Source organism: Galeopterus variegatus, unplaced genomic scaffold, assembly GCF_000696425.1.
Source record: "Galeopterus variegatus unplaced genomic scaffold, G_variegatus-3.0.2 Scaffold963, whole genome shotgun sequence".
Taxonomy (NCBI): Eukaryota; Metazoa; Chordata; class Mammalia; order Dermoptera; family Cynocephalidae; genus Galeopterus; species Galeopterus variegatus.
In genome coordinates, this window is record NW_007727074.1 from 51,187 (window position 1) to 65,149 (window position 13,963).

Sequence of the window (13,963 nt, forward strand, 5' to 3'; positions counted from 1 at the left end):
CAAGAATATTTTAATTTCTTAATGTTACTTAAATTTGACTCTTTGAACAACCTAAAGCAACTGAGTCAATAGTAATTTTAAATGATACTAACGAGAACTATTTGCGAAATAACAGTACATTTTAAGAAGCTACCCCTATAGGAATAAATTCTGAAGAAATTGCAAAAACAAATCTAGATAGAGTACCTCATTCACGAATGCTTAATTTTCATCAAGAATTATTTAATCTGAATTTCATCTTACCTTCAGGGGGAAACACTTCTTTCCAACTCATTCTGAATCCTTAGTTTGGAGTCAAACTGGCAGGATGAAAATGGTCCTCAAGTAGGGGCTGGGACACTCATTAGCATTCTAGGTCAGCTGTCTGAAGATTAAGAGATTTGCAGTTACCAGCAACAGGAACAGGTTGGAAGCAAGAATTTAAGTAGTTCAGGAGATGTCAGCAAGTGTCAGTGATGCAGAAGAAAAATCAATATTGAATCAAGAGTTTGTGCTGGGTGCTAAGGGTTGGGGGTGGTGGGTATTAGCGACAAAGATACTTACAGTCATGGAAAGTAAGGGAACATTCACTGAGACTCTGCCATTTTTCAGGCACAGGAATAAATGCTTTAATTACTTCATTTAATCCTCCTAACTTTACTGAGTAGCAATCATTTCATAATGAGGATAGAAGCTAATAGACATTGAACAACTTGGCCAAGAACACACATACAGTGAGAGTCTAGATTCTGGTTTTGCTTGCCTTCAAACCTACACTCCTTCCACTGTACCATACGGACAAGGGTTAGGTATATGGAATTCTGGAAATGCATGAGTCTATATTAGAGAATACAGAAACCTTGCTTTACCGTACTCAAAAGGCATTAAGAGATGTGATTTAGAGCATGCTTGTGACAGGAACAGTTGCTTTTTGATCTTCTAGGAGAGGGAAGGAGATTTTAGGTATTTGTGCATGGAGAAACCAGGCTTGGAAGACAGCTACAATCCATCTGACCTGAGAGGGAAGCTCCTGTTGAGATTGAGCTACTGCAGTCAAGTGAGGGAGCTATGAGAAAAGCTGTCTGAGTCCTTGGTAGGGATGAAGGGAGTAGGGGTGGTGAGGGCTTTGAGAAGTGTCTGTGCTTCTTTTTGTGATTATGGTTGCCACCCAGAGGCCGCACTGTCCCCCTTTAGTGGCTCCAGTTCTTAATCAGTCTGCAGACCCTTGTAGGCCTAGGGATGCTGACAGCATCTTGCTATTGCTAGTCTCTGGGTGCCTCAGCTTTCCTTATTGATTCCCTTAACCCTTGCTGCTTTGTTAAAAAGCCTCTTCAAAAGTCACAGTTGAAGATGCAGCCTCATTCCTGCTGGATGTGCCTGTTAGAGCAGAGAAAGCAGAAGTCAGCGCAGGCCAGCAGCTGAGTCACTGAGGTTAGCACGACCCCCTTCAGCAGGCAGATGGAGTCCAAAGTCCAGAGATCTGGTAGCAGGCACCAGACAACTAAAGACAGGATATCTAGGCAGTGTCTGCACAGTAGGCATTGAGGGTGCCAGGCTTTTGGCCACAAGTCAACATCTTCCCAAGTGGAGCTTATTTATATGCTTCCTTTTGGTGGCCCAGATTGGTCTTAATATATGTGTGTGTTGGGGGAAGGGTGAGAAGTAGGGACTAAGGCTGCTCTGTACAGAATCTTGAGAGGGGAGGCCTTTGGACCAACACACACTGTGCTTAGCAAAACTAATTCCTGCTCACTAAACCAGAAGTTCTGAACTATGGGTAGGGTGTCAAGGAGATTGTTGTGCATGTGTGCTTTTTCCTCAGGTGCGGTACATGTGTGTATGTCTATGAATTCCCTCAAAGATAAATAACAAAAATAATAACAGCCAACATTTATGAGTGCTTGCTAGGTGTCAGTCAGTGTTCTGAGTGCTTTACTTACATCGGCTCTTTTAATCCTGGCAACAGCTCTATTAGGTGGGTACTAACATTATGCCAGCTTTCCAGATGACACTGACACAGAGAGATGAAGCCAGAGGTCTCAGTCAGGAACCCTGTGAGTGGGGAAGAACCCAGGTAGTCTGGTTCGAGAGTCTGTTGTACCCCCCCCCCCCCAACACACACCATACTGTCTCGGCTCCTGACTGGACTTGTAAGAGGAAGAGCATTCGTGTGTGTTTTGCATCTTCACGTTCTCAGAACCTAGCACGATGCCTGGCACGCAGTAGACGCTTCATAGTTAATTTGTTGATTCAAGGAATGAACTTTGGCTAGGCAGAGGCGGCGAGGACCGGGGCAAGCCCCAGCCACCGGCAGCCAGGAAGGGGAAGAATGCCAGCTTTCTCCCGTGGGACGGCGCCGCGAGCCCACCCCTTCCCGACTGCAGCCCTACCTCGACCAGGCCCTCAGCTGGGCTGGTTTACATCTGCACCAACAAGGAAAGGCATAGCAGGCGGCGCCCTGAACAAACCAGAAAAACGGCCCTCCTCTGCTCGGGAGCCCACGGCAGGGCACAGCCACGGCTGCCCTGCCCTGCAGGAGCGAGGGCAGCCTCCCCGGCCGGCCGGAGCGCGAGACATTCGTCGCCGCACCGCCCCCCGCCTCGGCCCCCGTCGCCCCTTCCCCTCTCCCCTCCCCTCCGCTCCCGCCGCCCGAGGTCTACCCGGCGCGCCCCGCCCGGTGGGTGGAGTGTGGGGCGGGGAGGCCACCCTGGACTCTCACCCGCAGGTGTCCGGGTCCTGCCTCCCGGCCGAGCGGCTCGGTCCTCCTCTGCCGGCCCATGGCAGCGGGCGCGCTGGAGCTCTCGGTGCTCGAGGGGCAGCCAGACGAGCAGACGCCTCTCAATGGAGCCGTCCGGGTCGAGGAGCCCTGCCCAGCCCAGGTAAGGTCCCCGCGGCGCCGGCGGGATCGCAGGGGCTGGAGTTTCGGGTTTCCGGGCAGCCGTCGGGCGCCGCAGACGCCGAGCCCCGCGAGGGTGGTGCGCGCCCGAGTCTTCTCATGGAGCCCAGCCACGCGAATGCCCTTCGGACGGAGCCCGCCCTGCCCCGCCGGCCCCCGTGGCTCTTCAGGAGTCCTAGTGGGGAGGTGTGGCCGCTCCAATCTTCAGAGAGAGTCCCCAGAGATAGAGGTGGCTTTTTAACAAGTTATGCGATTTTTTAGTTTTTTCTTTTTCAAGTAGGGAGAAGGAGCGATAGATGGAGTCTCCTTGTCTTCGGCGTCTCTTCTGCGTCCCTCTTACCTTCGCGGCCTTGCCACTTCCCCGGTCCCCTCCCCAGCCATCATCCCCCTCTCCCCTCCACCCAGGCTCACATCCCCCATCCAGGCTCACCAGCCCCCAGACGAACACTTCCTGCCTTCTCCCAGCCTGGCCATTTGATTCCGCAGGAAGAGAGATAGGGGAGAAAGCAGCAAGGACGAGAAGGGCTGGGGTGGCCGGGGGGGTGAGATGGGGGTGAACCTGCCCTGCTCAGTTGAAGGGACATAATTTCAAAGTTCTTGTCCCAGAGGACTACACTAGCCTCATTTGCTTTGGTCTCTTCTCAATCCTTAGAGAAGTCCCTGGTGGTGTTTAGGCTGAGCTCTTACCTTAGCAGTGATGGGAACTTCATTCACTCTCATCAAACGCTTGTAAAACATCAGAGGCTTTGAGTTCTAAGCCATCCGCCTTCTGATGAACCCCTAAGATTGGCTTGAGGTTTACTGGCTACAGGGAGCTCCCCATATACCTGGTTCCAACCTGGTCTTTCTAGGCCCCACTCCTACACCCCCATCCCTTTGGCTGCTCAGCTGTTGATTTCAGGGATAAGCAGGAAATTCAAAACTTGAAAGCTTTGGCTTTACATCGATTCCTGGAAATACTATAAAGTCTGCTTTCTCTGGAAAGTAATTTGGTACCTTATCTTTGAATGAAATAAACACCACAGAAGAATGAAGGTTGGGCAGATGATCCGATTTCCAGTGCAAGTGGCCACAACCACGGACTTGCTGTACATCCATACATCCTCCAGGCATGGGAATTGGGAATAGTCACCTCATGTTAGACAGACCTGGGACACCCCAAAGACTCCATGGTGTGGGACTGAATCCAGAGATGGGAATTCTGGTTACAGTTTCACCATTAAAAGGTGTGTTCCAGGTGCGGGGGTGTCAAACGGTGGTAATGCCATGTGACCAGCCAGGCTTTTATGAGGCCTGGGAATGCCTTCTTGAAGACATCTGAGGAGTAATGCCAAATCTATGTAGAGTATCAGTATTTTATAATTGTTTACCACCTGCCCTGTAGAGATTGTTCTTTTATGTTCTGATGACTTCCTCATTAATCAGGTATATACAGGTATCCTAGACTTCCTCAAACGTTAGCTTCATAGGTCACCAAATAGGAAAGCTGTGGTGAGTGACAGAATGGAGTGAAGGTGAAGGGCTACACGAGCACTTGGACGGCATTCTAGAAATGCTTCACAGGAAAAACTTTTGAAAAGGGAATAAAACCCCTCGCTTAATGTGTTAATCATTCTCTTTGGTTCTATAGAATAAATTGAAGTGTACTTCAACTTGAAAAGTCAGTTATTGTAGCATCTTTAAAAGTATTGGCTAGCACAAGCACAGGATTCAGACACTTCAGAATTTTGTGTGTAGGTCTCCTTGAACTGTGTATTAAGATTTCCATTTTTGGGGCCAACCCCGTGGCGCACTCGGGAGAGTGTGGTGCTGGGAGCGCAGCGACGCTCCCACTGCAGGTTCGGATCCTATATAGGAATGGCCAGTGTGCTCACTGGCTGAGCGCGGTGTGGGCGACACCACACCAAGGGTTGCGATCTCCTTACCGGTCACGAAAAAAAAAAAAAAGATTTCCATTTTCGAAATGTAGTTTAAGTCCATGTATTTTCATGAGCCATATGTGTTGCCCCTTTCATGTGTCAAATACCTGTGATATATAAACGCATTTAGTTATCACAACAAACTTAAGAGAAAGTTGTCGGTATTCTGATTTGACAGATGAAAAAACTGATTGAAGAAACTGAGACACGGGGAAGCTATCAAAATGCTCAAGTTCACTCAGTGGTGCCTCTGAAGTTCGAACTCAGGTGTTTTAGGTCTCAAACCTATGCTGTTCCTGTTGACTTGTTTTATCATCTGTCTATCTGTCTATCTACATATAATTTAAATACATAAATATCATATATAATTTATACTCATTTATAGTTGCCTACATTATAAGTTATATATTACTCATTTCTATAAGTTAGGTAATTTATAATTAGGTAACTTAAGTGCAATGTGACTTGCTGAGTAGCACATCTGGAATAATGAGGGAGTTGGAGGTAGGTGGGTGAGGGGTGGGGAACACTCTGGGATCACTGGGAAGAAGACTTCCCCTGTCACAGGTATATTCCTGCTTGTCAGAGCTGGACTAGGAGAGTATACGAGTGCAGGGGGAAGAACTTCTTTCCCCTTTTTGATCTGGGTTTGGAGCTTAGGGGGAACTCTACTTTGCCTGCCGTCACTCTGCACATGGCAATATCGTTGGGTCAAAAGTGAAAAAGAAATTGTGAGTAATAGAGTGAGACTGGTTTTTTATGGTTCATTACAGGGGCTCTGACTCAGTTTTCAAATAGAAGTCCCAGAGACATTTTAACTGATGGCAACATCATTAGAATAATAAACTAGTAAATTGATAGTTTTCAGGCAGGCAAGACTTCGTTGAGTGAGCTAGCTAAAAATTAGCCCCATGCTACAGATTGTGCAGTTTAGGGCAAGAATCAACTGGCTTGTTTATGCTCGGATCAGAAAACAAGTGGATTAAATTCCATCAAAAAGAATATAAAGTATGATTTTCCTACATGCTGAGAAATTTTTCCCTGATCTATATAATATCTGCTCCTGATTAAGCCAAAGAAAAGAAAAGCTTTTTGGATCCAAGAGATTTGTTGTCCTGCTATTGTTGCAAGATCCTGTGTCATGTATTTAGACCTTTACCTAAACAGGGTTGTGAATATCTGAGAAAATGTTCAGAGAAGAGCCACAAAAATTCTTGAGCCATACAATGCAATCATAGAATGTAAATGTAGTTTGCAAAATAATTACAAAATAATTCTCTGGAATTATTTTGCAAGGAAGGCACCTTGCAGAAGAACCTGCCAAGAGAGAATGAAGAAGCTAGTGTGTCTTCATGATCCAGTTTTGAGAGGAGACTCGGATAGCAGAGGTAGCACATACCTGTTACATTAGAGGTTCTTCACCCTCAGGGCACACTGAAATCTTTTCAGGGCACTTCTAAAAAATACTAATTCCTCAGATGCGTCTAATGTGCATACAGCTGAGAAGTACAGTGCTCTGTTATTTGGTTTGGCAGGTTGCTTTGTAATGACTGAAAGTCTGTGAAGATGAATCATTCAAGGAGGAGTGGCCAGTGGTCTCGCTCTTTGGGCTGAGGCCAGGACAGTGAAGGGCACCAGGCCATCAGATGGCAGCTTTGAGCTGGACAGGAAGAGGCATTTCCTGCAGATGAGGGATGTGTAATTCTGAGCTGAGTTTCTCCCGGAAGTCACAGAGTAATTAGTGGTCTTTTCAAACCACGGAGTCCTAATTTATGACCTCTAAGGGACAGCATAAGTGAAGGCACAAGAGGCCAGAGAGATGCACTGATGCTCATTCTGTGGCTCCTTGAGGCTCCAGATCATTTTCTTTTGTGCTAATTTTTATGATCCTGGTCCCACCTGCCTCCTGTATAAAGGCTGGAAACAGCACGGGGTCATGTTGGTCTCAGGAGCTCTGTAAGTGGGGAGATATTTTTCTGTCCCCTGAGAAGTTAAAGATTCCTTGTACTGGCTTTCTTTTTTTCCCTATGTACCTTATTGAGCCCTTGGCTTTGGTGACTTTGGAGCAGTTTTGCAGTCTTTGAGTGGGGGTGAGTGGTGGCCCTATCCCTGGACTCCAGAAACACTTAATTCGAAAGGGTTTTCCTCTGTCCATATATCCCCAGGGCCTTTACTGCTCCCCTTACACTTAGGCTGGGCCTAAGGGCCAGTGTAAAGTGTAGTTGGGGGCTCCAGCGTTTGACCTCTTCTCTAGAATTTCTCAAAGTACATTCTTAAAATTTTTGAAGCCCTCTGCAACTAAGTAACACACATTTATTGAATGCCTATTACCTGTGACATGGAACAGGGAAGTTCAGGAGCCACCCCTCCCTCTATGTGGTTTCAATTTATCTAGGAAGATAAAACCAGTCTCTGTTTGTATTTGGTTTTTTTTTGGTTTGTTTGTTTTTTTAAAAAAGATGACCAGTAAGGGGGTCTTAACCTTTGACTTGGTGTTGTCAGCACCATGCTCTCCCAAGTGAGCTAACCGGCCATCTCTATACAGGGATCCGAACCCTTGGCCTTGGTATTATCAGCATCACACACTCCCAAGTGAGCCACGGGCTGGCCCTCTGTTTGTATTTGAACATGAAACCAGACAGTGCAGTCAGCAGCAGCAGCAGCAGATGAGCTTTGTGGGCAGCTGACTGAGGGCGGGTGGGAAGGGAGGCTTGCACTAAAGGGGAGATTGACCTGGCTCCTGTGGGGGCCTTCAGACCGGAAGTCTCAACCTTGGTAAAGCAATTGATTCACTTTGGGAGGTTTCAAGTTACAAGCCAGGGTCTGCTCCCACCTCCCCTGCAATCTGGTCCACTAGGTGCAGGTGGAGGCTGAGGTAGGTGCCAGTTAAGATCCTCCCCAGGGGATTCTGATGTGCAGCCAGGCCTGGGAACCCCTAATTGAGAACGTTTGAAATGTCATCCTAGTGTGGACTACCAGTTTGTTTTTCTGATGGCCATCACCAAAATAAGGATGGGACAGAAAGTAAACAGGGTACCAGCCACTGCTTTGTGGGACAGAACACCCTGAGTAATGGCTAAGGAGTGATTGCTCCTCTTGGTTGAGCTCCTAATATTTGTTAGCAGATGCTCTGTTTACACTCTCTACTTTTTACAATAGCCCCGTGAGCTGTTAGTATTTACATTTTGAAGCTGAAGACATTTGGGCCTGCGAGTTTCAGTAGCTTGCTTAAAGTCACTCTGCCTTTAAGGAATATACCTGGGATTGGCACCCAAGTGTGTCAGATACAGAAACACATTCCCCCCCCCCCCCCAAAACCCCTTTTTTTTCCATAGTCTCCATGTAGGACTTACCTAACAGGAAGTAGAGTCAGGGAGCCATTTAGGAGCAGGTGGAGGCTCTGGGGCGGAGGCCCTCATGGCAGCCAGGCAGCTCATAACCTGGAGCTCTATGCAGTGATGCCCGGAGGCTGTGGACAAAAGGGAGAGTGCAAAGGTTTTGCAGTGACACACAACAGGGATTAGTCCTGGCTAATTCCCCTAAACTAAATCTTTGAAATGGGCTAATGCACAGGCTGAAGGGCTCTTAGGATCAAGTGAAACAAAGCTGCTGCTCAACAAACCATAGAGGTTGTAATTGTTTTTTTGGCCCTTCACTCTGCCTTATTTTACCCATTACAGCTTATTTCCTACTGTCTTTTGCATCTGTCTCTTCATTTCCCTTTTCAGGCTTTTGTTTGTTTTTGCATAGATTCTGGGCTACAGCAATAGCCTTTTAGCTTTTTCGTGCTGTTTCCAATCCAAACTACACATCGTTTTTCTCTTACATTCATCTCAACTCTTGTGTTGCAAAACCTTCAACAAGTCACCAGAGCACAGCCAAATTAAGTCCAAACTGTTCTGGCAGCAATCAAAACCCTCTGGAGTATGCTCCAGCCACTCACCCTTTGATCTTAACTTTCATTTCTTGCCCCTGAAGCCCACATTCCAGTCATTCAGACTAGGCTGTTGGGCTGGTCCATGACTAATCAACACTGTGGATGCTCTTTCCTGAGTTTGGAATGCCTTCCAAAATCCATCCTTCAGATCCTGCCTGTCATCCCCACCTAGGAGCCCTCAGAACATTTACTTGCAAACTTCTTTGTGGGGTTCCATTCTGCCCTGCTATATCTTTTTATAAAACTTGGTTCAGTAGAGTGTAGCCCCTTGAGCTCAGGATCCTGCTGTTTTCATTTCTGTATCACTGGCCCCTTGTAGGTACTCAGACATGTTTGTTATAACCGAATGATTGTCTCACAATCTCCCTTTACTTTCTAGGCTAGCAAGGAAAGCCCCTGGAGCTCCTGTAATAGAAATTTGGTTGGAAAATGTAAACTGTGGATGGTCATCGTCTCTGTCTTCCTAGGTCTCATTATAGTGATCGTCATAAGCTTATGTCTTACTGGAGGTAAGAGGAGTTAAACATGACTAAGGCGACACATCTGAAGAACTTGCTTAGTGCTTGTGACTTACACTGAAATGGAAGATATACTCATTGCTATTTTGTTATTTATAACATGAATGTAAAATTGGCTTGGAATAAGTTGCATGGGTGGGAGATGATTCTTGTTTTTTGTTGTATTTTGTTTGTTATTTGTTTTATAAGCTCCAGAAGAAGTATGGAGACCAGTGTTTTAGTTAAAACTCTGCTTAGTGGATCTTGAAGAGGTTTCTTAAATTTTTAACTTATTCAAACACTAATTTTATATTTTATTACATCTTGATACCTGCTTGTTTGAAAATTTTTTTTAACTGTTTATTGTATCTGTGATGTATGGTGTGTATAAAACAAGCACTTACATGGTACTAACTGTATATTTTACATATATTATCTCATTTTATTATTTATTTTGAATTTAAAAACAATACATTGTCAGTTACCCATAGAATCCATTTATGTTATGAATATTTTGTTATACTTTCTTCAGTCTTTTTCTAACTTTTTTTTTTCTTTTTTGGTGACCGGTAAAGGGATCGTAACCCTTGGCTTGGTGTCACCTGCACCGTGCTCAGCCAGTGAGCGCACCGGCCATCCCTATATAGGATCCGAACCCGCGGCCTTGGCGCTCCCAGTGCTGCTGCACTCCCAGCACCACACTCTCCCGAGTGAGCCACGGGGTCGGCCCTTTTTTCTAACATTTTTAGAGTAATTTAAGATCATATTTGTATATAGTCTTATGGCCTACCTTTAAGATTTTAATGTTATATTGAGATCATTTTGCCACATCATTAAGAATTCTTTGTCAACATCATTTTTTTCAGACTGTGTGATATAGTTTTCCATTTCATTTTTAAGCCTTCTAGTTACCGATTTTTTTATGATTATCGATATTATTACAGTTTTTATAATGCATAAATATAGCACCCTCCAATGGGCAGTCATTTCAGTTTTGAAACAGGAAAGAAGAAATTGTTTCTATCTGTATGTGGGGGTGATGGCACAGAGGGGCCCATCCGGAGCTGGGATACTCCTGAGGGTGATCAGCCTCCACGAGCATTTGGGTTATCGGGCTCTCAGTAGCAAACCCAGTCACAGAATGAGAGCAAGAATCAGGAGCTCCCAAGGTTTTGTAGTACCTGAAGGAATAGGAAAATTTTGATGACATCAGCCAAACTCTAGCATGTGAGTTTCTCGGGCAGGTGCCACACCTACTTAATTACTTAGGACACTGTTTAGGTGGGATGAATGACTATTTGAGGCCATAAGCTGGTTTTAAAGTAAGAAGAAGCTAATGAGATGTGCTGCACCTCCTGCATTATGCTGAGGACAGTAGGTTTGTGTGAGCATTGATGCTCCTTCTCACATCAACTCCCACATGTGGATTTTGAAACTGAAGTTGAGTCACATGATCTTGTCCTATCACAACTAGTTGATGCTATTCTGAAAGTTGATTGATTTGTCAGTTGGCATCTAGGGCCTCCCACAAAGGATGATCCAACGGACTAGGTGGTTTAATATTCAGGATTCTAAAGCACAAGACCCGAGATCTTGTCTTCCATCCCACCTCTTCAGCTCACAAAGAGCAATCTGGAAAGGAATATTCCATTTTCCTCGACAGTTTTTCTGGAGATACGAAAGGTCATAAGATAATATTCAGGGAATAATTTTTTTTTTTTTTTTGTCTTTTTTTGTCTTTTTCCGTGTCCAGCAACGGATCGCAACCCTCAGTGTTGCCCCCGTACCGGACCGGGGACCGGCAATGGGATCGCAACCCTCGGTGTTGCTCCCGCGCCTCGCTCAGCCAGTGAGTGGGAACCGGTCCGTATGTGGGATCCGAACCCTCGGGCGGGAGCGCCGCCGCGCTTCCCAAGCGGCGCACTATCCAGTGCGCCACCGGGCCGGCCCTCAGGGAAGAATTTTTTAACACTCATAGTGCAAACTTCATTTTTAATATGATTGTAAATTTGTGTTTTAATATATGTTAGTGCTGTAAAGAGAGATTTTTTTTCAATCAGGGAAATACTTTTATTTTACTTGGTATTTCAGCCCTCGGTGTTTGGGCCTGCAGGCAGGGATCCGAACCCTCGGACGGGAGCGCCGCCGCGCTTCCCAAGCGGCGCACTATCCAGTGCGCCACCGGGCCGGCCCTCAGGGAAGAATTTTTTAACACTCATAGTGCAAACTTCATTTTTAATATGATTGTAAATTTGTGTTTTAATATATGTTAGTGCTGTAAAGAGAGATTTTTTTTCAATCAGGGAAATACTTTTATTTTACTTGGTATTTCAGCCCTCGGTGTTTGGGCCTGCAGGCAGAGTCATAGTAGATTGGGGGCAGTGGGGGGATGGGTGCAGAAGGTAAAAGGATGGGACAGGGGCTCACCTCTGTATAGTTTCAGTCTCACCCAGAGCAGCTCTGTGAGCCAAGCCTGTTGATATGAGTCAAATATTTGTAGAAATTCCAGGTACTCTGTGGAAAATGCTTGAGAAAAGGGCAGTGTCGGCAGAGTCAAGCACTGTCTGGATTCACTGAGAGATTAAGGTTCCTCAGGAACTACGTTTGCCATAGTCTCCTGCTTTCCCTTCTCTAAACCCCTTAATCACCTCTCTCAAGGCTCTGTAGTGCCCAGACTGAGGCTTGGAGGCAGAGGTGTTAATAACTTGCAGTTAGAGTGGACACAGAAGAAGACAGTAAATGCATACCAGTACTATTCAGGAGGAGACAATAAGGTACCCAGGGGGGAGGTGTATTTTGTCACTGACATTCTTAAGAATTACTAGCATCTGGTGACAATAAAAGCAGACCAACTTGTAGTTGGTTTTATTATTGTTGCTAATTCTCTACAGACTGTGCACCCCTTATGGCCTGCACCGGGGTGGGCTTGCCCACTACTCTGCCCTCAGTATGCCATTGAAGGGATGGTGAATTCAGTATCATGACTCAGCTTAAGGCATTGAGTAGGGGTTATATACGCTCTAGGGAAAAGAGGTTAATACTCCAGGCTCACAGTTGACATTGACTTTTTTTTTTAAATGGTCAATTTTATGGGCAGAGCCCAAGGAATCCTGTTGGGGCCCAGTTTTGACCCAGTTCTTTAGGGAAAAAGTATTAATCTCTCCTTCTTTCTAAGGAATTATAACTTCTTAGTGAAAAAATCCTTGTTTCTCTCAGTTATTTTCTTTCTGGATAATTTGGAGAACAAGTTGAACATCCTCAAGGGTTTGTTCTTCAGTAATTTGCCCCAGTCAGGGTGGGGAGAGACCCTGAGTAACATGTAACTAGTGGAACTCTTTTTTGGTGTGGGTGAAATATTTTAAATGTGGCAAAACCCAAACTGTGACAAATAGATGGATGCTTAGAAATAAAGTTATAACACTCTGGGGACCCTTATGTGATATCCCCCAGCATGACATCCCCCAGATTCCTGCCTGACCCTTTTAATCTCTTCAGTTTTAGGCCCTTCTGTGAGTAGGAATGCTGTGGTACCGAGATGTAAGTGGGGACTTCCTAAGTGACGCTGTGAATGGATTTGTTTTACCTTTCGGTTGGGAATAAGAGATACATCTTATGATACCACGTGGTCCTGACAGACTGACAGTTTGCACAGGGCAGTGCTCCCTAGTGTAGGGTGTGACTCATGGGAAAATCCTAGGCAGGCAGCATTAACAAGCTGTGAGCTACCAAGGTCCTTGGGAGCAGGAACACAATTAGCAACTCTGTAGACCCAGGACCTTGAAATTTCTTTGCATTTTTTCCTGTCTGCTTGTCTTTCCTTCAAGTCTCTGATGTTTTTCCACCTTACTAAGTCTGACCTCTTTATCTGTGCTCTTCACAGAACACTTTCTTCTGACCTAGAGACCTTCAGTTACTTCCGCCTCTCTCTAAGCATCTTCAGGTTCTTCTCAACTCTTCAAATATGCTAGCATGGTCTCTCCTTCAAAAAAAATTTCCGTCAGGATTCTTCCTACTTCATTTAGCTATTTTTTCTCTCTCCTTTACTGGCAAGTGTGTTCAAAGATGGCGCCTTCCAGCTGTGTCCTCATATGGTGGAAGGGACAAGGCAGCATTCTGGGACCTTTTTTGTAAGGGCACTAATTCTGTTCATGAGAGCTCCACCGTGATGACCTAATTACCTCCCAAAGGCACCACTCCTAACACCAGCACATTAGTGATTGGGTTGCAACATATGAATTTGGGGGGCACACAAACATTCAGACCATAGCATATTCCTTTCTTCAGTTTGCTCACCCTTTATAGTTTCAAGGTGAATCGTGAGACCAGGTTTATTTCATCTCTGCTACCATCCAGTTGTGTAACTTTAGACTAACTCTTTAACCCTCTGCACCTGTTTTCACATTTGTAAAATATAAGTGATTTCTGAATCTGAGTCTATAAATGTAACTTTTTTGGGGGGTGATAAAGTTACTATATTTATTTTATGTGTCTTGAATAACAAATAGTCTTACAAAACCTTTCTATAAAAAGAAATTACATTTCTAAGTGAAAATACACCCCCCACACTTGACTATTCATGAAGTCATATTCAGAGTAATAGATTTCATGAAAAATAAATGTCAAATTTACATTCTTCTCTACCAATAGTTGGTATACTCGTATATAAAAATGACATATGACGTATCATTCTTTCTTTTTTTTTTTTTTTTTTTTTTTTTTTTTTTTTTTTCGTTTC

General features: G+C 45.1%; 1 protein-coding gene across 1 annotated transcript in view; it reads left to right on the forward strand.

The window, feature by feature from the left end:
- Positions 1-2,735: 2,735 nt before the first annotated feature.
- The window catches only part of LOC103591335 (chromosome unknown open reading frame, human C3orf52), a 31,512-nt gene continuing 20,284 nt past the window's right edge, over positions 2,736-13,963 (forward strand). Inside the window, exons 1-2 of the mRNA XM_008573774.1 lie at positions 2,736-2,858; positions 9,111-9,240. Coding sequence (XP_008571996.1) covers positions 2,757-2,858; positions 9,111-9,240 — 232 coding nt within the window. The 5' untranslated portion in view covers positions 2,736-2,756. The remainder of the gene's footprint in view (positions 2,859-9,110; positions 9,241-13,963) is intronic.